This window comes from Carassius carassius, chromosome 35, assembly GCF_963082965.1.
Source record: "Carassius carassius chromosome 35, fCarCar2.1, whole genome shotgun sequence".
Classification (NCBI taxonomy): domain Eukaryota; kingdom Metazoa; phylum Chordata; class Actinopteri; order Cypriniformes; family Cyprinidae; genus Carassius; species Carassius carassius.
In genome coordinates this window covers 8,851,173-8,872,626 of record NC_081789.1, presented here as the reverse complement: position 1 = coordinate 8,872,626, position 21,454 = coordinate 8,851,173, and the positions used below count along the sequence as shown (strand labels likewise).

At 43.1% G+C, this 21,454-nt stretch overlaps 1 protein-coding gene across 1 annotated transcript in view; it reads left to right on the top strand.

Moving 5' to 3' along the window:
- Nucleotides 1-21,454, top strand: part of mppe1 (metallophosphoesterase 1) — a 98,561-nt gene that overhangs the window by 73,120 nt on the left and 3,987 nt on the right. Inside the window, exons 6-8 of the mRNA XM_059524386.1 lie at nucleotides 3,039-3,107; nucleotides 3,245-3,367; nucleotides 3,545-3,685. Coding sequence (XP_059380369.1) covers nucleotides 3,039-3,107; nucleotides 3,245-3,367; nucleotides 3,545-3,685 — 333 coding nt within the window. The remainder of the gene's footprint in view (nucleotides 1-3,038; nucleotides 3,108-3,244; nucleotides 3,368-3,544; nucleotides 3,686-21,454) is intronic.

The following is a 21,454-nucleotide window of genomic DNA, read 5'->3' as shown; positions in this document are numbered from 1 at the left end:
TTGAGATCGCCGTGGTCCCCTATAATCGTCACCACCTTTCACCCCACTAGCGACGGCCCTGGAGATAGATAAACTGTACATGTGGCAAGAGGTGCAAATAACAATAGCAGGAGAAGCCATTACTCATCGTGCTTAATGAAATATTCTTACCACAGTTGTTTGATGAACTTGTGAAAAACTGGAGCGAGAGAGAGGAGAGGAGAAAAGAAAACAGCGATAGGTTCGAATGAAAACACTAATGACAAGCTAATGAGTGCTAACGCAATGCAGGTGCACAGCACTCACGGATATAAAATAAAAGTGAACAATCAAAATGAATCTGATAAGATTGATAATATCAGAAATATGGTGTGAATTAAGTTATATTTTATCACATTTTCAACAATAGAGAGTAATAGTAAGATAAAGACTCTAGAGAAAAAACAGCTACACAGAGCTATGATCAGCTGCAGCAAGGCCAGCAGGCAAACAGGAAGCAGAGAAAACACTGTCCAACAGCGACACCCGCAGTCAGGGAGTCAAAGTATCCTGTCTACTGCATCACTACATTGTAGTCATTGCAGGTCAAAGCCATCTGATGTTCCATTTATCTACAAAAATAGGCCTAACATATTGTATATGGCTCTTAAATCTTTGCTTGTAAAAATTCAGTGTGGGCATATTTTGAATACCTCAAACTGAATTGAGGTCATTTGTTTTAGAATTTTATTACTGACTGTGTACTTGAAGACATGGATTAAACCAATTTCAAAGCTTGAAATAATGAGTGCCTTAAAAAATGGATGGACAATATATATATATATATATCTACAGGTATATGGCAGTATACAGTATGTGGTAGTTTTGCCAATGGTGTTGAAAATGATTCTACATCATGAAATCAAACACTAATATTTTAGCTGAATCAGTTTGTTGTTTTTTAGGGGGCAACATTAGAGCATTAGGTCCCAGAAGTGGTGAAGGATGATCTCAGATGTAACAAACAGATATTCTTAATGGGGTCCTATTTTGCTTTTCACTTTTTGAATTTTAGTCAATGTGTAGTGTGTATGTTTGGGCATAACAAAGATCTACAAAGTTACAAATCTCAAAGTCCACTCCAAAGGGAGATCCTCCAAGCACAACACACTGGGACAGCTAACCAATCACAACACATTTTGTTTTTCGGAAGGCAGGTCTTCATCAAACCCAGAACTAATCGAGACATTTGTGCCAAGCTGGGGAGAAATGTATTGTAATAATGTAAATCATGTGAAAAATAATGTGTTTTTCGAACCACCATGCATGACAGTATGTTCTAGTACACCCACAAAACAAATTCAAGACATTGTAAAAGAGCATAATAGGACACCTTTAACCACTCATATCCAACCAAGGTATTGAAGTTAGAAATTATGACCACTAAATAACATACTTTGTCAATAAGATAAAACTGGGTTTTGTTCAAAGTTGCTATTGTCCATCCACATAGATCTTTGAATATTTTTTGGTAACTAAATATTGCCAGCTAAAAAGTAACTTGCACTATAAGTATTTTTTGAGAGGAGTAATTTTTACTGTTTCTTAAGTACTTTTTTGACACCAGTACTTTTACTTGTAATTGATTTTTTTTTCATCAATGTAACAGTACTTGTACTCGTACAAATTTTCAGTACTCTTTCCACCACTGCTGCTAACCAACTTTATGGAGATGCAGATTTCATTTTCCAACAGGACTTGACACCTGCACACAGTGCCAAATCTACCAGTACCTGGTTAAAGAACCATGGTATCCCTGTTCTTAATTTGAGGATTTTCTTACTATATGACCAGCACCTGTAGAAGCAGACGATGATCTTTCTCTGCAAATAAAGTGTTAGCCAAACTATTACATCATAAACTGGCATATTCCACAAACTGTCATTTTGGAAGATTGGCTTCAGTTTATGATGTTTTTAGACTAACAAGAAAGTTTTAAGTTCTGAAACTTGCAGGATGTTTTAAAGCATAATGACCACTTATATGTCTCAAGATCAAGGGAATTTTGGTCTCAATTCATGACCCCTTTAACTGCTTCATTGCTGTGCTTTTTTCTGATTTGCAGATTGTACACAGTCATTGTTGCTTGAGGCAATATTGGTTCACTTCTCTCTCTCTGTCTCTCTCTCTCTCTCTCTCACTTCGGGGTTTTTTTTTTTTGGTACTGTCATAATAGACTAAATCATAGAGACCCCAAACTTGACAGGATGGTCCTAATGCATATCTACAAGGTGCACAGACTAACATTTTTCTGAATCATAATTCTAGAACAGTGGCTCTTTATCCTGGTCCCTGCTCTGCAAAATTTAGCATATCTCCTTTAACACATCTGATTGACATTATTAGCTCATTAAGAGAGAGCTTCATAAACTGAACTGAATGTGTCAGGTAAGGGATAACTGTGCAGAGCGGGGGTCCCCAAGACCAGGATGTGACGATTCGTGCAGCAGAGAGACACGGGGAGAGAGCGAGATCCAATTGCTGGTATTTATTAATACAAGGTAATCCAATTCGTGGTCAAACAAGCAGAGGTCAAAGCCAAACAGACAGTCCAAAAAATAAACAAACAAATAAACAAAGGAGGGAACAGAAAGGGGAACTCGGAAGACGAGAGGTTAGGGTCAATCTCGGGAGACGAGAAGATGAAGGGGAAACTCGGATGACGAGAATGCTGCATACACGAAGGGTAAGGACTCCATCCAAACGACAGGGAAAGACAGGTAATTATAAGGAGGCTAATGACAATCAAGTGACTGCACCTGGTGCAATTAACAGGAGTGCAATTACTGTGAAGACAGGACCAGACTAGAGGAATTCTAGTGCCTACGGTGAAGTGCCTAAGGGGAAGTTAGCCCACTAGTGGACACCCAGGGAAACAGAGACTAGACAGCGTGACACAGGATAAATAACCACTGTTCTAGAATAATTTCCATTTTTTTTATTTTGATGGTATGTTGTATGCATTAACTGATTCCATTGTGGTTGAACTTGTTTACATTTAACTCTCTTTACTTTGTTAGGGTGAGCATCATTATGACCAGTGCAAGAACACAGAGAGTTTTGCCCCAGCAGCACCTGTTCTACTACAGGTGAGACTGTGTGTGTTTTTTCTGTATCTATCAGGGTAATGCATTATGCACATGTAGTTGGTATTTCTTATAAATGCATTGCTTTAGAAATTGCAGTAATATTTTCTTCACTGTAATAATGGTATTTTTGATCCCAGCATTACCCTCTATATAGAGTGAGTGATGCCATGTGTACAGGTGTAGACGCAGCACCTCTGGATGAACGGTACCAGCTATTTCGGGAGCGTTATGATGTTATATCTAAGAATGCCTCCAAAAAGGTAAAACAACAATGCTCAGTAAACACAAACTTTTAAATACTTTTAAAAGTTATGTTCTACATTTTGACCTTACTTCTGGCTACACTACATAATGAATCTATTTAAAAATTAAGATCATTACATAAATGAACATTACATATATGAACATTAAAAGCCAACAATATTTTCCAATAACAGCTCTTGTGGTGGTTCAAGCCCCGGCTAATTCTCAGTGGCCACACTCACCATGGCTGTGAGATACTGCATGAAAACCTCTATCCTGAGATCAGTATCCCATCCTTTAGCTGGAGAAATCGCAACAACCCCAGCTTCATCCTGGTAAATAAAGCCTACATTTTGTTTACGCTCATGCTGTTTCAGAGCTCTTATTTTCTACCATGGAATGCAAACGGAGAAGTTTTGTAAAATGTTAAAATTACACTTTTTTCTTTAATGACAAAAGGCTTTCAAGCTCCAAGAAAGACAAAGAACAATAAAGTATTAAATAAATCCATATGACCTTTATGGTAGTAGCCAATAAACATCAATTATTAATCAGTCATTCAATTAATCCAAACATGATCAGACCAAGACCCAACCCTGCTAAATGCATTTAACAAACAGACAATTGTATTTTTCACAAGAAAAAGCCAGGGAGTATTCCAGAAAGCATTAAACATTATGTAACATTAAACCAACCATTACTTCAATTTACATGATTTGGAATTAGTTCAGTCAGCTCAGTTCAGTTTATGCATATCCGGTAGTCAAATTCAGTAGTCATATCAAGTTAGTGTGCAAAGTGCAAATTTATTTAATGCAGAACGTGAGACTTTACAGGGGACCACATGACAAAAATTTGATTGATGACTGATCATAAAAATTCCATGCACCCACCTCTCCTCCAATCCAAAGGAATTTATGACCCCTCATGTTGTTTGGGAATGTGGTTTTGAACTACTCAAAAACCATGTGCTTTAAACTTTAAAATGTGAAATGGTGTAGGCTATTGGTTGGTAAAACGAGTGTGATCAAGGGAAGATTTTCATACACATTAAAGAAAAATAAAAAAAATAAACATCTATCATAAAAGCAAACGATTCAGTGTAATGGCTGCCTTTTCCAGAAACAGTAAAGCAAGTCAAGATTAACATTTATGTGTTGTTACACAATTTTAGAAAACAAGTCAAGGCATAATTTATGGGTCCGTGTACTTTTGTGTCAATTAGTTTTTCTTTTTTAAGCATGACAAAAAAAAAAAAAAAAAAAAACGGAACGGTGTTTTTAAATGCTATGCTGAAAACCAAAATTTCAATTAGAACAGTAAACACAAAATGCTGGCCGAAAAAGTGAAATATTTTCTTCTTTTCAGATTTTTGTTCATTAATGTTTGTACTTTTAATAAACATTTGAAAAAGCACAAATTGATGTAAAAAAATGTAAATTTTATCAAGTTGGCCTAATTTAGTGATGCTTTTCCCACACGTTTAGTTGAGAACTAGAGCCGTGCAGAGACTTAATATATATATATATACAGTACAGACCAAAAGTTTGGACACACCTTCTCATTCAAATAGTTTTCTTTATTTTCATGACTATGAAAATTGTAGATTCACACTGAAGGCATCAAAACTATGAATTAACACATGTGGAATTATATATGGAATTATATACATAACAAAAAAGTGTGAAACAACTGAAAATATGTCATATTCTAGGTTCTTCAAAGTAGCCACCTTTTGCTTTGATTACTGCTTTCACACTCTTGGCATTCTCTTGATGAGCTTCAAGAGGTAGTCACCTGAAATGGTCTTAGCACTTGTTGGCCCTTTTGCCTTCTGTCTGCAGTCCAGCTCACCCCTAAAACATCTCGATTGGGTTCAGGTCCGGTGACTGTGGAGGCCAGGTCATCTGGCGCAGCACCCCATTACTCTCCTTCTTGGTCAAATAGCCCTTGATGCCATCAGTGTGACTCTACAAGTTTCATAGTCATGAAAATAAAGAAAACTCAATGGAAAATTTGATCTTCAGCCATCACCTACAGGTACTGGTTCATTTGAATCACATGCCATTACTGTAACCCACCCTGTTAAAATCCACTTTGTGGTCCTTTATCGTCCCCCAGGTCAGTTGGGAAACTTCTTGGAGGAGTTGGATGTGCTGTTATCAAACTTTCCTGAAGATGGTACTCCTCTGGTACTGCTTGGTGACTTCAACATCCACCTAGATAAGCCCCAGGCTGCTGACTTCAAAACTCTGCTCACCTCATTTGATCTCAAGCTAGTGTCTACTACAGCGACTCACAAATCAGGCAACCAACTGGACCTCATCTACACGCGCTGTTGCTCTGTGGAAAACTCTTCAGTTGCTCCACTAGACACCTCAGACCACTTCCTCATTACTGCTAACCTAGCACTTACTCCTGAAGTTCCTCACACTCCAACGCAGGTCACCTTTCGACGGAACCTACGCTCACTCTCTCCATCTCGCCTATCTTCTGTGGTTTCATCCTTACTTCCTGCACTCTCTCAGTTTTCTGCTCTGGACACGAACAGCGCTACGGACACTCTTTGCTCCACTTTAACATCTTGCTTGGACAACTTTTGCCCACTGTTGTCTAGACCATCACGCACCGCCCCATCTGCCCCCTGGCTGTCCAAGGTTCTCCGTGAACATCGCTCTAAACTCAGGGCTGCAGAGAGGAAATGGCAGAAATCAAGAAACTCTATCGACCTCAGTGTGTATCAGTCTCTCCTCTCTTCCTTCTCTGCAAATGTCTTTATGACTAAAACATTCTACTACCACAACAAAATTTACAACTGTTGTGATGCTCGGACACTCTTCAAGACTTTCTCTTCTCTTCTTAATCCGCCGCCACCACCTCCTCCATCGACTCTTACAGCGGACGACTTTGCAGCTTTCTTCACAAATAAGACAAGATCCATCAGTGACCAATTCTCCACACCACAGACTGAGGACAACTTCACAATGACCGACGCACACTCTTTCTACTCCTTCTCCCCACTCTCAGAGATGTCTCCAAACTTCTCCTGTCCAATCATCCTACTACTTATCCACTTGATCCGTTCCCCACTCACCTCCTTCAAGCGATCTCTTCTTCAGTCATACCTTCGCTTACTCACATTATCAACTCCTCTCTTCACTCTGGAACATTTTCCTCAGCATTCAAGCAGGCTCGGGTAAGCCCACTGCTCAAGAAACCATCTCTAAATACAGCACTTCTTGAAAACTACAGACTGGTATCCCTTCTTCCATTCATTGCAAAGACACTTGAGCGAGCTGTGTTCAACCAGCTTTCTATGTTCCTTGTACAGAACAACCTCCTGGACAGCAACCAATCTGGCTTCAAAAGTGGCCACTCAACTGAGACTGCTCTGCTCTCGGTTACTGAAGCCCTGCGACTAGTAAGAGCAGCTTCAGAATCCTCGGTACTCATCTTACTGGACCTGTCTGCTGCTTTTGACACTGTTAATCACCAGATTCTCCTGTCCACCCTCAGAAAGATGTGCATCTCTGGAACTGCACTCCTGTGGGTTAAGTCCTACCTCTCTGACAGATCCTTCAGTGTGTCTTGGAGGGGTGATGTTTCAAAGTCACACCACCTTGCTACTGGGGTTCCTCAAGGCTCAGTACTTGGACCACTTCTCTTCTCCATCTACATGACATCATTAGGATCTGTCATTCAGAAGCATGGCTTTTCTTATCACTGCTACGCTGATGACACCCAACTCTACTTCTCATTCCAGCCAGATGACCCGACGGTAGATGCTCGCATTTCAGCCTGTCTGAGTGACATTTCTAGCTGGATGAATGACCATCACCTTCAGCTTAACCTTACGAAGACAGAACTCCTGGTGATTCCAGCTAACCCATTGCTTCATCACAACTTCTCTATACAGCTGGGTTCATCAACCATTACTCCTTCTAGGACAGCCAGAAACCTAGGAGTTGTGATGGATCATCAGTTAAGCTTCACAGACCACATTGCTACAACGACCCGGTCCTGCAGGTTATACCTTATACAACATTAGGAAGATTAGACCCTTCCTGTCAGAGCAAGCAACCCAACTTCTTGTTCAAGCTCTTGTTCTCTCCAGACTGGACTATTGTAATGCTCTCCTGGCGGGCCTTCCTGCATGTACTGTCAAGCCTCTGCAGTTGATCCAGAATGCAGCAGCGAGGGTTGTCTTCAATGAGCCGAAAAAAGCTCACGTTACTCCTCTCCTCATCAGGTTACACTGGCTACCAGTAGCCGCTCGCATCAAATTCAAGGTACTGATGCTTGCCTACAAGACGATCACTGGCACGGCACCAACTTACCTATACTCACTGGTTAAATCTTATGTGCCCTCCAGAAGTTTGCGCTCTGCAAGTGAACGACGCCTTGTGGTGCCATCCCAAAGCAGTTCAAAATCACTCTCACAGACCTTTTCCTGGACTGTGCCCAGCTGGTGGAATGACCTCCCAATCTCAATTCGTACAGCTGAGTCTTTACTCATTTTCAAGAAACATCTAAAGACTCATCTTTTTCGCCTGCACTTAACCAACTAACACTAGCACTTTTCCTTTTCTTGTCTTTTCAATAAAAAATAAAAAAACATGGCTATGTGTTCTATACTAGACTAGTTGAGACTTGTCATGGCACTTGTATACTGTAGTTGTTCTCTTGTTGACCTGACTGCTTCTATTGTTCTCATTTGTAAGTCGCTTTGGATAAAAGCGTCCGCTAAATGATTAAATTTTAAAATGTTAAATAACAAAACAATAAGCCATGACTGAATAAACACTCTTCTTATTTATAAACTTTAACATTTTTATAAATTAAACAAAATATGTCATGACTGAACATCAAGTTATGAATTAAAATATTATTATAAATGTAAAACAAAATAAAAAAAACAATGGCATAATTTAAGTATTTCAAGCCAAAGATTGTAAACATTTGAGTGATTAAATAACTAGATAAATAACAATATTTAGTAAGTTTAACTTACTCTATGCTTAAAGTTTCCGCCAAAACAATACTGGCCTACACAGTTATCCCTTAACCCTCTGAAGTCTAAGGGTATTTTTGGGGCCTGGAGAAGTTTTGTCATGCCCTGACATTTGTGCTTTCTTGAGTTTCTTATAAATATCTAAATGGGTAAAGTCTAAAGCCAGAGGCGACAGCGGCAAGGAACTGAAACTCCATCGGTGACAAAATGGAGATAAAATCCTTGGGAGAAACCAGGCTCAGTTGGGGGGCCAGTTCTCCTCTGACCAGACGAAACCAGTAGTTCAATTCCAGGCTGCAGCAAAGTCAGATTGTGCAGAAGAATTATCTGTTTCCTGTGGCCTTGTCCTGGTGGTAATCTGAGACAAGGTCTTTACAGGGGATCTGTATCTGGGGCTCTAGTTGTCCTGGTGTCCGCTGTCTTTCAGGGATGTAGAGGTCCTTTCTAGGTGCTGATCCACCATCTGGTCTGGATACGTATTGGATCCGGGTGACTGCAGTGACCCTCTGATCTGGATACAGACTGGATGTGGTGGCTACGGTGACCTCGGAATAAGAGAGAAACAGACAAATATTAGCATAGATGCCATTCTTCTAATGATGTAGCAAGTATATCGGGTGTTATGGGAAGTGTTCCCGGTTCCGGTTTACCTAATTAATGCAGCCTAAAAATCCTTTAACGGATTTGGATATTAGAAGCATATTAGTATGTTATGTGTAAGCCAGGTTAAAGAGATGGGTCTTTAATCTAGATTTAAACTGCAAGAGTGTGTCTGCCTCCCGAACAATGTTAGGTAGGTTATTCCAGAGTTTAGGCACCAAACAGGAAAAGGATCTGCCGCCTGCAGTTGATTTTGATATTCTAGGTATTATCAAATTGCCTGAGTTTTGAGAACGTAGCGGACGTAGAGGATTAAAATGTAAAAGAAGCTCATTCAAATACGGAGGTGCTAAACCATTCAGGGCTTTATAAGTAATAAGCAATATTTTAAAATCTATACAATATTTGATAGGGAGCCAGTGAAGTGTTGACAGGACCGGGCTAATATGGTCATACTTCCTGGTTCTTGTAAGAACTCTTGCTGCTGCATTTTGGACTAGCTGTAGTTTGTTTACTAAGCATGCAGAACAACCACCCAATAAAGCATTACAATAATCTAACCTTGAGGTCATAAATGCATGGATTAACATTTCTGCATTTGACATTGAGAGCATAGGCCGTAATTTAGATATATTTTTGAGATTGAAAAATGCAGTTTTACAAATGCTAGAAATGTGGCTTTCTAAGGAAAGATTGCGATCAAATAGCACACCTAGGTTCCTAACAGATGACGAAGAATTGACAGAGCAACCATCAAGTCTTAGACAGTGTTCTAGGTTATTACATGCAGAGTTTTTAGGTCCTATAATTAACACCTCTGTTTTTTTCAGAATTTAGCAGTAAGAAATTACTCGTCATCCAGTTTTTTTTATCGACTATGCATTCCATTAGTTTTTCAAATTGGTGTGTTTCACTGGGCCACGAAGAAATATAGAGCTGAGTATCATCAACATAACAGTGAAAGCTAATACCATGTTTTCTGATGATATCTCCCAAGGGTAACATATAAAGCGTGAAGAGTAGCAGCCCTAGTACTGAGCCTTGAGGTACTCCATACTGCACTTGTGATCGATATGATACATCTTCATTCACTGCTACAAACTGATGGCGGTCATATAAGTATGATTTAAACCATGCTAATGCACTTCCATTGATGCCAACAAAGTGTTCAAGTCTATGCAAAAGAATGTTGTAGTCAATTGTGTCAAACGCAGCACTAAGATCCAATAAAACTAATAGAGAGATACAGCCACGATCAGATGATAAGAGCAGGTCATTTGTAACTCCAAGGAGAGCAGTCTCAGTACTATGATACGGTCTAAATCCTGACTGGAAATCCTCACATATACCATTTTTCTCTAAGAAGGAATATAATTGTGAGGATACCACCTTTTCTATTATCTTGGACAGAAAAGGGAGATTCGAGATTGGTCTATAATTAACTAGTTCTTTGGGGTCAAGTTGTGGTTTTTTGAAGAGAGGCTTAATGACAGCCAGTTTGAAGGTTTTGGGGACATATCCTAATGACAATGAGGAATTAATAATAGTCAGAAGAGGATCTATGACTTCTGGAAGCACCTCTTTTAGGAGCTTAGATGGTATAGGGGTCTAACCTTCAAACTGGCTGTTATTAAGCCTCTCATCAAAAAACCACAACTTGACTTTGCTGCAGCCTGGAATTGAACTACTGGTTTCGTCTGGTCAGAGGAGAACTGACCCCCCAACTGAGCCTGGTTTCTCCCAAGGTTTTTTTTCTCCATTCTGTCACCGATGGAGTTTCGGTTCCTTGCCGCTGTCGCCTCTGGCTTGCTTAGTTGGGGTCACTTCATCTACAGCGATATCATTGACTTGATTGCCAATAAATGCACAGACACTATTTAACTGAACAGAGATGACATCACTGAATTCAATGATGAACTGCCTTTAACTATCATTTTGCATTATTGACACACTGTTTTCCTAATGAATGTTGTTCAGTTGCTTTGACACAGTGTATTTTGTTTAAAGCGCTATATAAATAAAGGTGACTTGACTTGACTTAACATACTGTGACGGTGGGGTGAAGGAGAGTCAGGAAACAGATGCGAGTTAACAGTTTTAATGAAGTGAGATGAACAATACGACACACAGGAACAAATGAGGCTGAGAAGACGATACTCCGTGGTGGTGGTGAGGCGGTGAGGAATCCGGCTGATGGCGGAGAGCAGGTGAGTAGTCTGGATGAGGACGGTGAGTAGGCAGCAGGAGAGGATGGCACAGGAACTGCGGGGAATAGAGCCGAAGGTAAGTGTCCGTGGCTGAGTGGATGTGCGGAGAGTGGATGAGGTTCTGGGGAAAAACACAGACATCCAACGCAGACAACACTAAAGCCAACAAACAGGGTAACTGACATTAAACAACGATCTCACAAACACAAGATGTGAGACAAGCCAATATATAGTGGATGAGTAATGAGTGACCGCTGTTGCTGATGACAATTAACGGAGACGCCCACAAGCTAATCAGTGCAGACAAGAAACACACAGATTTCACCACAAAGTGCAAACACTTTGATAAATTTAGGAGCTAATTTATTAGAAACGGAACGCAGAGGAATGTTACTAGTAGAAAGCCACGCCTTTTGACCCACGACGTAAACGGGAGGCTTTGACCGGTGGAGATCAGCCTTGGCCTTAGTGCGCTCCCTCATCCGGAGCAGAGTCTTGCGGGCTCTGGTCCAGGTGAGGTGGCACCTCTGTACAAATGCGTGAGCGGAGGGGACCGCGACTTCAGTTTCCAGACTGGGAAAGACTGGTGGCTGGTACACTACACTGTAATGGAGAGAGGCCCGTGGCTGACACTGGCAACGAATTGTGGGCGTACTCCACCATAGAGAGTTGTTGACTCCAGGAAGAAGGATTCTTGGAGCCCAAACATCGCAACATCCTCTCTAAATCTTGGTTGGCTCGCTCAGATTGTCCCTTGCTTTGGGGATGATAACCCGAAGACAAGCTAACTGACGCTCCTAACAAGTTGCAAAACTCTTTCCAAAATTTGGATATAAACTGAGATCCCCTGTCCGAAACCACGTCTACCGGGAGACCATGAAGCCGAAAGACGTGATCTAGGACAGTGACCGCTGTCTCCTTGGCTGTAGGTAATTTGGGCTAGGGAATGAGATGTGCTGCCTTCGAGAACCGGTCCACTACGGTCAAAATGACCGTCATGCCATTAGAGGGCGGGAGGGCGGTAATAAAATCTAGAGCGATGTGGGACCAGGGTCTCGAAGAAACAGACAGTGGTTGAAGAAGCCCATCAGGAGGTTGGTTAGATGACTTACCACTGGCACAAACTGAGCAAGCCAAAACAAAATCGCGGACGTCGCGAGCCATACGTGGCCACCAGAATCGTTGTCTAACTAACCCATTAGTTCTACTTATCCCTGGGTGACAAGCTACATTAGAACAATGACCCCACTGGACAACTTCGGACCTTAACTCCTCCGGCACAAATAAACGGTTCGGTGGACAGCCGGACGGGGGCGTTACCCCTTGTAAGGCCGTCTTGGCCTTCGACTCGACCTCCCTTAGAGTGCTGAGACCACTAATCTCTCAGGTAAAATACACTCGGGAGTCACCGGATGGGCGGAGGGATCAAAAAGACGTGATAAAGAGTCGGGTTTGACATTCTTGGAACCCAGGCGGTACGATAAGGTAAACTCAAAACGACCGAAAAAAAGTGCCCACCAAGCCTGAGTACTGAGAATTGAGTCTTTTGGCAGTTCTAATGTACTCTAAATTTTTATGATCGGTCCAAACAATAAAAGGAACCCCTGAACCTTCCAACCAGTGACGCCATTCCTCCAATGCCAATTTGATGGCCAACAACTCTCTATTGCCAATGTCATAATTGCGTTCGGCAGGAGATAGTCGATGAGAGAAAAACGTGCAAGGATGTACCTTATCGTCCGAAGCAGCACGTTAGGACAACACTGCTCCTACCCCCACCTCTGACGCGTCGACCTCCACCACAAACTGCCGTGTGGGATCAGGGGCCACAAGGATGGGAGCCGAAACGAAGCGGTTCTTGAGGTAAGCGAACGCAGCCTCAGCTGTGTCCGACCACCTGAACAGAGTACTGGGAGAGGTCAAGGCTGTCAGAGGTGAGGCTAGTTGGCTGAAATTACGTATGAAACGTCGATAGAAATTGGCGAACCCCAGAAACCGCTGTAGGGCCTTACGGGAGTCTGGAGATGGCCAATCTATCACAGCCTTAACCTTGTCAGGGTCCATACGTATTCCCTCGGACGAGACGATATACCCTAGGAAAGGAACAGACTGTGCATGGAATACGCATTTCTCCGCCTTGACAAAAAGCCCATTCTCAAGTAACCTATGGAGCACTCGCCTGACGTGTTGAACGTGTTCCTGGAGAGATGAAGAAAAAATCAGTATGTCATCCAGGTAAACATATATAAACTGATCTACCATATCTCTTAACACGTCATTCACGAGTGCTTGGAAAACCCCGGGCGAGTTGGCGAGCCCGAATGGCATCACCAAGTATTCAAAGGGCCCTCTAGGGGTATTAAAAGAGGTTTTCCATTCATCCCCCTTCCTGATGATAAACATTACGTAAATCCAGTTTTGTGAATATGGATGCTCCCTGCAACCTCTCGAAAGCTGAAGACATGAGTGGTAACGGATAAGTATTCTTTATCGTGATGTTGTTCAGCTCTCGGTAATCAATGCAAGGTCGCAGAGAACCATCCTTCTTACCCACAAAAAAGAATCCCGCCCCCGCTTGAGAAGAGGAAGGACGGATGAACCCAGAGGCTAAGGAATCAGAAATGTATTTCTCCATGGCCTCCCTCTCGGGAATAGACAGAGAGTATAACTTGCCCTTAGGCAAAGACTTACCTGACACTAAGTCTGTAGCACAGTCGTAGGGACGATGCAGAGGGAGAGAAGCAGCACGGGACTTACTGAACACTTCTTTCAGGTCCAGATACTCAACGGGCACGTTTGGCAAAACCATGTTCTCCTTCTGAAAGACAGAAACAGGGGCAACAGGACAAGCAGAAACCAGACAAGACTCATGACATCTTTCACTCCACAATGTGACAGTGTTAGAACCCCTTTCCACTCGTGGATTATGCTTGGTTAACCAGGGGTGACCTAAAACAATGGGAGCAACAGGGGAGTCCATGAGGAAAAAGGATATGGTTTCGTGATGGTTTCCAGACGTGAGCAGTGTGATGGGTTCTGTATGGTGTGTGATGTGAGGCAGTTCCTGGCCGTTGAGTGCAGTGACATGGATGGGGAGAGACACAGGAAGGACAGGAATGTTCAAGTGATGTGCCAGTGAAGAATCAATGAAGTTACCTTCGGCTCCGGAGTCCAGAAGGGCGTGACATTCGTGATATTGATTCCTCCACCGCAGTTTCACCGGAAGGAGGGTCGATGATGTAGATGAGGACTTCTCAGCGGAGATCCCACCCGATAGTAGCCTCAAATTTACTATCGGGCTGGCTCTTTTTACCGGGCATGAGTAGGTGTTATGAGCAGAACCTCCACAGTACAGACACAGTCCTTGGGACCTCCGCCGTTCCCTCTCCCTCCGGGACAGCCGAGCTCTACCCACCTGCATGGGCTCGTGGTCGCCGACGGAACCAACCGTGTTCTCTTGACTCAAGCGCCCCCTAGCAGGAGAGATGGTGGGGCGAGAAGAACTGGGTTGGCGACCCAGGCAATTAATCCGTGCGTCGACCCGTAGAGCCAACTCTATGAGTCCGTTGAGAGTGGGGGGCAGCTCGAGGAGGTAGATCTCTTTCTGAACACGGTCGGCTAACCCATGCAGGTATCGATCCCACTGCGCCGCCTCGTTCCACTGGCACTGCGATGGGCGCAGTGGGAGATGTTAGTTGATGGATCTTCTGGGTGAGCTCGGACACCTGTGCCACCAGCGCTTGGACAGCGCGTCTGGTGTTCGAGATGCTCTCATGCTGCTGATCCATTCTTTTGACGCTGTGGTGCATGAAGTCCGTGAGGGTATTGGTGCTCGCTGCTTCCATGAGGGTGAGATCGTTCTGTGACAAAACTAAACTTAAAGACTATTGTATTTAAAGAAAGGATAATGAAGGGCAGACAGGTGCATGGAGTCACTAAATTAATGGGGGGACATGGAACACGTAGGAAAGAAACCAGACACACCTGGGAACTAGTCAATTAACCAAACTCGGGAGACAGAAACTGGGTTTAAGAGAACATAGAATGGAAAGCTAGGGTGATGGGAAGGATCTGGAGGTCCTAGGCGGAGGATTGCAGTCCCGCGGAGTTCATACTGCAATGGTGGTGGGCTGAGGGCAATCAGAGTGGCTGCCAGACAACAGCGGTGGAGGAGGCAGGAGCTGGTGGGAGGATGGGCATTTTCGAGGAGCAGCCACAGGAGGACACATTCTAGAGGAGCAGTCGCAGAAGGACACATTCACTGGAGTGAAGGAGGGCTGGACGGGTCCAGCAGAGATGGTGGGCTGGGCTCTAGGTCCGGAGTGGACCTGGCGAGATCCTCCATCAGGCAGACGGTGAGATGTGACCCGTTTCTCACCAGAGTCCACTCAACGAATGTGGCAAATTCCTCCCGAGGACCTTCTTCGGACAACAGTGCTCTGCACTCAGTTCAGGCTGATGTTATAGAACATGCAGAGCGCATCGTCCGGGTAGTTGGTGGTGTTAGCTAGCAGTAGGTCTCATATTGTCCTCGAGAGAACGTCCTTCCTGCTCCAGCAGGAGCAGATGGAATTTGGGGTGAAGGAGGGGATCCATAAAACACAACGGAAAGAAAAAGGACTAAGGAAAACCGGAAATGAAACAGTTGTACCTCAGGTCTTCTGTCACAATACGCTGCCAGAAGGAACACAGATTCGATGATAATCGAGAGAGAGTCTTTATTAATCCTACACAACAGGTATATCCAACATGGACAACAGGCGGACGACACGTATGTAACTGGTATGTCTGTATTTATGTAGCACCATGGTCCTGGGAGGCACAACATTTTGTTCCACTGTATGTCCACACGTAGCAGAATGACTAAATGCTCAACTTGAACTTGAACTTGACTTTGAATTCGCGATCATGGTGTCACATTTTACAAGAAAAGATAATCGTCTGTTTTGCTTATATCTATACACTTTTCATTTTTTAATACTAAAACAAAAGATTGATTCATTGTTATTTTATTATTAAAAAGCACAACAACAATAAAACAGTAGGCTATAATGCAGGGGCGTAGCCATCTTTTCAGAAGTGAGGGGGACGGAAATTATATATATATATATATATATATATATATATATATATAAACATTACAATATAATATAAAAATTAAAATATAACATAATATATATAGTCTACCAGTCAACAGTTTTTGAACAGTAAGATTTTTTATGTTTTTAAAGAAGTCTCTTCTGCTCACCAAGCCTGCATTTATTTGATCCAGAATACAGCAAAAGCAGTAATATTGTGATTTTTTTTTACTATTTAAAATAACTGTTTTCTATTTTAATATATTTTACAATTTAATTTATTCCTGTGATCCAAGCTGTATTTTCAGCATCATTACTCCAGTCTTCAATGTCTCATCCTTCAGAAATCATTATAATATGCTGATTTGCTGATTATCAATATTTAAAACATATGAGTGCATTTTTTCAGTATTCTTTGATGAATATAAGGATCCAAATATCAGCATTTTTTTTTTAAATAAAAAGCTTTTGCAACATTATATACTACATCATTCAAAAGCTTAGAGTCAGTATAATTTTTATTTTTTGGAAAAACAATTATGGAAATTAATACTTTTATTTAGCAAGGATTCTTTAAATTGATCAAAAGTAATGATAAAGACGTAATTTTACAAAAGATTTCTATTTCATATAAATGCTGTTCTTCTGACCTTTCTACTTATCAAAGAAACCTGAAAAAAATCTACTCCGCTGTTTTCAACCTTATCATTATATGTGTTATTGTGTGTGTTTTTTTTTTTTTTGAGCACACTGTAAAAAATATGGAGTAGGATTTACTTGAAAAAAGCTTGGAAAGTTTTTTTCACTCAGAAAAGGCTAATAAATTTACAAACATTTGCCAAGTAAAAGCCTAAACATAATTATAAGTAGGTTTAATTAGACATTTTTAAGTTAAGTTTACTTGGAAATTCCCATTTAATTTTGTTGATTCTTTTATATATATATATATATATATATATATATATATATATATATATATATATATATATATATAAATTACGTTATCTAATGCTTATCATTGTAAAAAAAAAGTGATTTTTTTTTTTACTTCTTTTGCAAATTCTGCACTCATATTTTAAGTAAAACTAAAGCATAGAATTAAATAAAATCTGCAAGTTTACAAATTACTCTAACAAGGTAACACTGGAAAACCACCATGCTATTAAAGTGGTTCACTTGCAAACATGCAAGAAAGCATGTAGACAGGCTGTTATCTTTTTAAGATAATATACCCACTCAATAAAATGAACAGCCAACTGAACACAGAGACTTCAATACTTGGTACACCGCACACAATGACGGTAACAATCAGTGAATAGTATTTGAGTATCAATGGGTCATTTGAGTAAAAAAAATATACTCCAGGTGTCACAAAACAGTATGTTACTAAAACAAACAATAACTAAACTAAGCAACTAACAACTGTCACGGTTCATGAATCGGCTGTCTCACACTGAGGTGTCTGTGTGAGTGTAATTGTGTGGGTGGGGTTACTCGTTGTGTTGATTAGTATCACCAGCTGTTGTTGATTTCACCTCCTTATATATATCAATAAATTTCCTCTCTCATTGTCAGATCGTTGTGGTTGTTCCCTGGTGTGCGTCCTGTTCTTGTGTCTCGTCAAGCCCAGTTATCCGTTGGATTTCGTCAGTTCTTCGTGTCGTTTGGATTTCGTCAGCTCCTCGTGTCGCCTGGATGTTCCACGGTTCCTGGGTTTCTCTTCACGCTCTTCACCGTACCACCACCGGATCGCCATCTCGTCCCTGCTTCACCACCACCACCTGATTGTTTGTCCCCGGCCTGTGTCTTCACTCTGACTCTCATTTTTATCATTAAACTTGTTAACTTGCATCTTGCATCCTCTCATTATTCATCACAGAACGATCTGACCAAACATGGATGCAGCAAGCACTTCTCAGCTCAAGGATTTCATCGCTCACAGTATCTCACGTATGGACCAACAGGAAGAAAATATCTCAGGCACAGGTTGAGCGGTACAAGCACTCGTGAAGCAGGTGTCCGAGCTCACCCAACAGGTACAGCTTCTACGGACTCCCACTGCTCTCCCAACGCCGCCCGTTCCCCCACCACCAGCGCCGGCGGCAGTGGAAGGACCAGAGCCACGCCTACCCACACCAGAGGGATATTCCGGTGAGCCTGAATTTTGTAGAGCATTCCTCACGAGATGTTCCATGCATTTTGCTTTACAACCACGTACTTTTCAGAGCAAACAGACAAAGGTAACGTTTGTACTCACCCTGCGGTCAGGAAGAGCAGCGCTTTGGGGAACGGCGGTGTGGGAGAACGGACACAACTGCTGCACCTCGTTCCAGGCACTCTCCGAAGAAATGAGGAGAGTTTTCAATCGGGCAGTGGCAGGTAAGGAGGCGGCCAGATTACTCGCCGAACTGCGACAGGGAGAAGGCTCGGTGGCTGATTTTTCCATTCGGTTCCGCACCCTGGCCGCAGAGTGCCGTTGGAACTAGGAAGCGCAGTGGGATATGTTCCTGCATGGGCTGGCTGACCGCGTTTATAAGGAGATTTACGCCATGGATTTACCAGAGACACTGAACGGACTGATAGAACTCGCCCTGCATTGACTACCGAGAGCTGAACAACATCACGGTAAAGAATTCTTATCCTTTGCCGTTGATGTCTTCAGCTTTCGAGAGGTTGCAGGGAGCATCCATTTTCACAAAACTGGACTTACGCAATGCATATCATTTGGTTCGCATCAGGAAGGGGGATGAATGGAAAACCGCTTTTAATACCCCCAGGGGGCACTTTGAATATTTGGTTATGCCCTTCGGGCTTTCCAACAGCCCAGGCACTCGTGAATGACGTGTTGAGAGATATGGTAGATCAATTCATATATGTTTACCTTGATGATATATTGATTTTCTCTTCGTCTCTGCAGGAACACGTTCAACACATCAGATGAGTGCTCCAGAGACTCTTAGAGAATGGGCTTTTTGTCAAGGCGGAGAAATGCTCGTTTCATGCACAGTATGTTCCCTTCCTAAGGTACATCATCTCTTCTGAGGGAGTGCGCATGGACCCTGACAAGGTTAAGGCTGTGGTAGATTGGCCAAGTCCAGATTCCCGTAAGGCCCTACAGCGGTTTCTGGGGTTCGCCAATTTTTACTGGCATTTCATTCGGAACTTCAGCCAACTAGTCGCACCTCTGACTGCCTTGACCTCCCCCCGAACGACGTTCAGGTGGTCGAACACTGCCGAGGCAGTGTTCACCAACCTCAAGAGTCGCTTCGTTTCGGCTCCCATTCTTGTCACCCCTGACCCCACACATCAGTTTGTGGTGGAGGTCGACGTGTCAGAGGTGGGAGTATGAGCAGTGCTTTCACAACGTGCTTCCTCAGACGATAAGATGCATCCCTGCGCGTTTTTTTCTCATCGATTATCGCTTGCCGAACGTAATTATGACATTGGTAACAGAGAGTTGTTGGCAGTTAAGTTAGCATTGGAGGAGTGGCGTCATTGGTTAGAGGGTTCTGGGGTACCTTTTATCATTTGGACCGACCATAAGAATCTTGAATACATCAGATCAACTAAAAGACTCAACTCCAGGCAGGCTCGGTGGGCTCTTTTTTTCGGACGTTTTGATTTTGCTCTCTCGTACTGCCCGGGGTCTAAGAACATCAAACCTGACTCTTTATCTCGTATTTTTGATCCATCCGAATGCCCGGTCACTCCCGAGTGTATTTTACCTGAGAAAGTTGTCATCTCCACTCTGGTATGGGAGATCGAATCGAAGGTCGAGACAGCCTTAGAAGGGGTAACGCCCCCGCCTGGTGGCCCGCGGAGTCGTTTGATTGTGCCGGAGGGGTTACGGTCTGACGTTATTCGATGGAGTTATTGTTCCAACGTGGCTTGTCATCCAGGAGTGACTAGCACTAGTTTTCTAGTTAAGCAACGATTCTGGTGGCCACTTATGGCTCGCGACATTCACGATTTTGTTTTGGCTTGTTCAGTCTGTGCCACTGGTAAGACATCTAACCGACCCCTAGACAGGTTACTTCGACCACTGCCTGTCCCTTCGAGACCCTGGTCCCATATCGCTCTAGATTTTGTCACCGCCCTCCCGCCCTCTAATGGCATGACAGTTGGTTTAACCATAGTGGACCGGTTCTCGAAGGCGGCACATTTCATCCCCTTGCCCAAATTACCTTCAGCCAAGGAGACAGCGGTCACAGTCATAGATCACATCTTTCGGTTACATGGCCTCCCGATGGACGTGGTCTCTGACAGGGGTTCCCAATTCGCATCCAAATTTTGGCAAGAATTTTGTAAATTACTGGGGGCCACGGTCAGTCTGTCCTCGGGCTATCATCCCCAGAGCAATGGTCAGTCTGAGCGAGCCAATCAGGACTCGAGAGAATGTTGCGATGTCTGGTTGCCAAGAATCCTTCATCCTGGAGCCAACAGCTTTCTATGGTGGAGTACGCCCACAATTCGTTGCCAGTGTCATCCATGGGCCTCTCGCCATTTAAGTGTAGTTTAGGTTACCAGCCACCAATTTTTCCGAGTCTGGAATCCAAAGTCGCGGTCCCCTCCGCGCACACATTCGTCCAGAGGTGCTGCCGTACTTGGACTAGAGCCCGTGAGACTCTACTCCAAGCAGGGGGGCGCATGAAGGCCAAGGTCGATCGCCACCGGTCAAAGCCTCCCATTTACGTCGTGGGTCAAAAAGTGTGGCTTTCTACTAAGAATATTCCTCAACACTCCGTGTCTAACAAGTTAGCTCCCAAATTCATTGGCCCGTTTCCTGTCACCAAAATTATTAGTCCGGTGGCAGTCCGACTCAAACTACCTCCGGCGTACAGGAGAATTCACCCCGCCTTCCATGTGTCTAAAATCAAGCCTGTGTTTTATTCTCCCATTAATCCGCATGCCCCGGTCCCCCCCCCCCCCCCCCCACACACCGCGACCCGTAGATGGGGAACCCACGTATTTGGTAAACCGCATTCTGGACTCGAGACGGAGGGGACACGGATTTCAGTACTTGGTGGACTGGGAGGGTTACGGTCTGGAGGAGAGAAGTTGGGTTCCTGCTAGGGACATTCTGGATCATTCCTTTATTGATGATTACAATCAACAGGTAAGGTTGTCTGGGAACGCCAGGAGGCATTCCTAAGGGGAGGGGTACTGTCACGGTTCATGAATCGGCTGTCTCACACTGAGGTGTCTGTG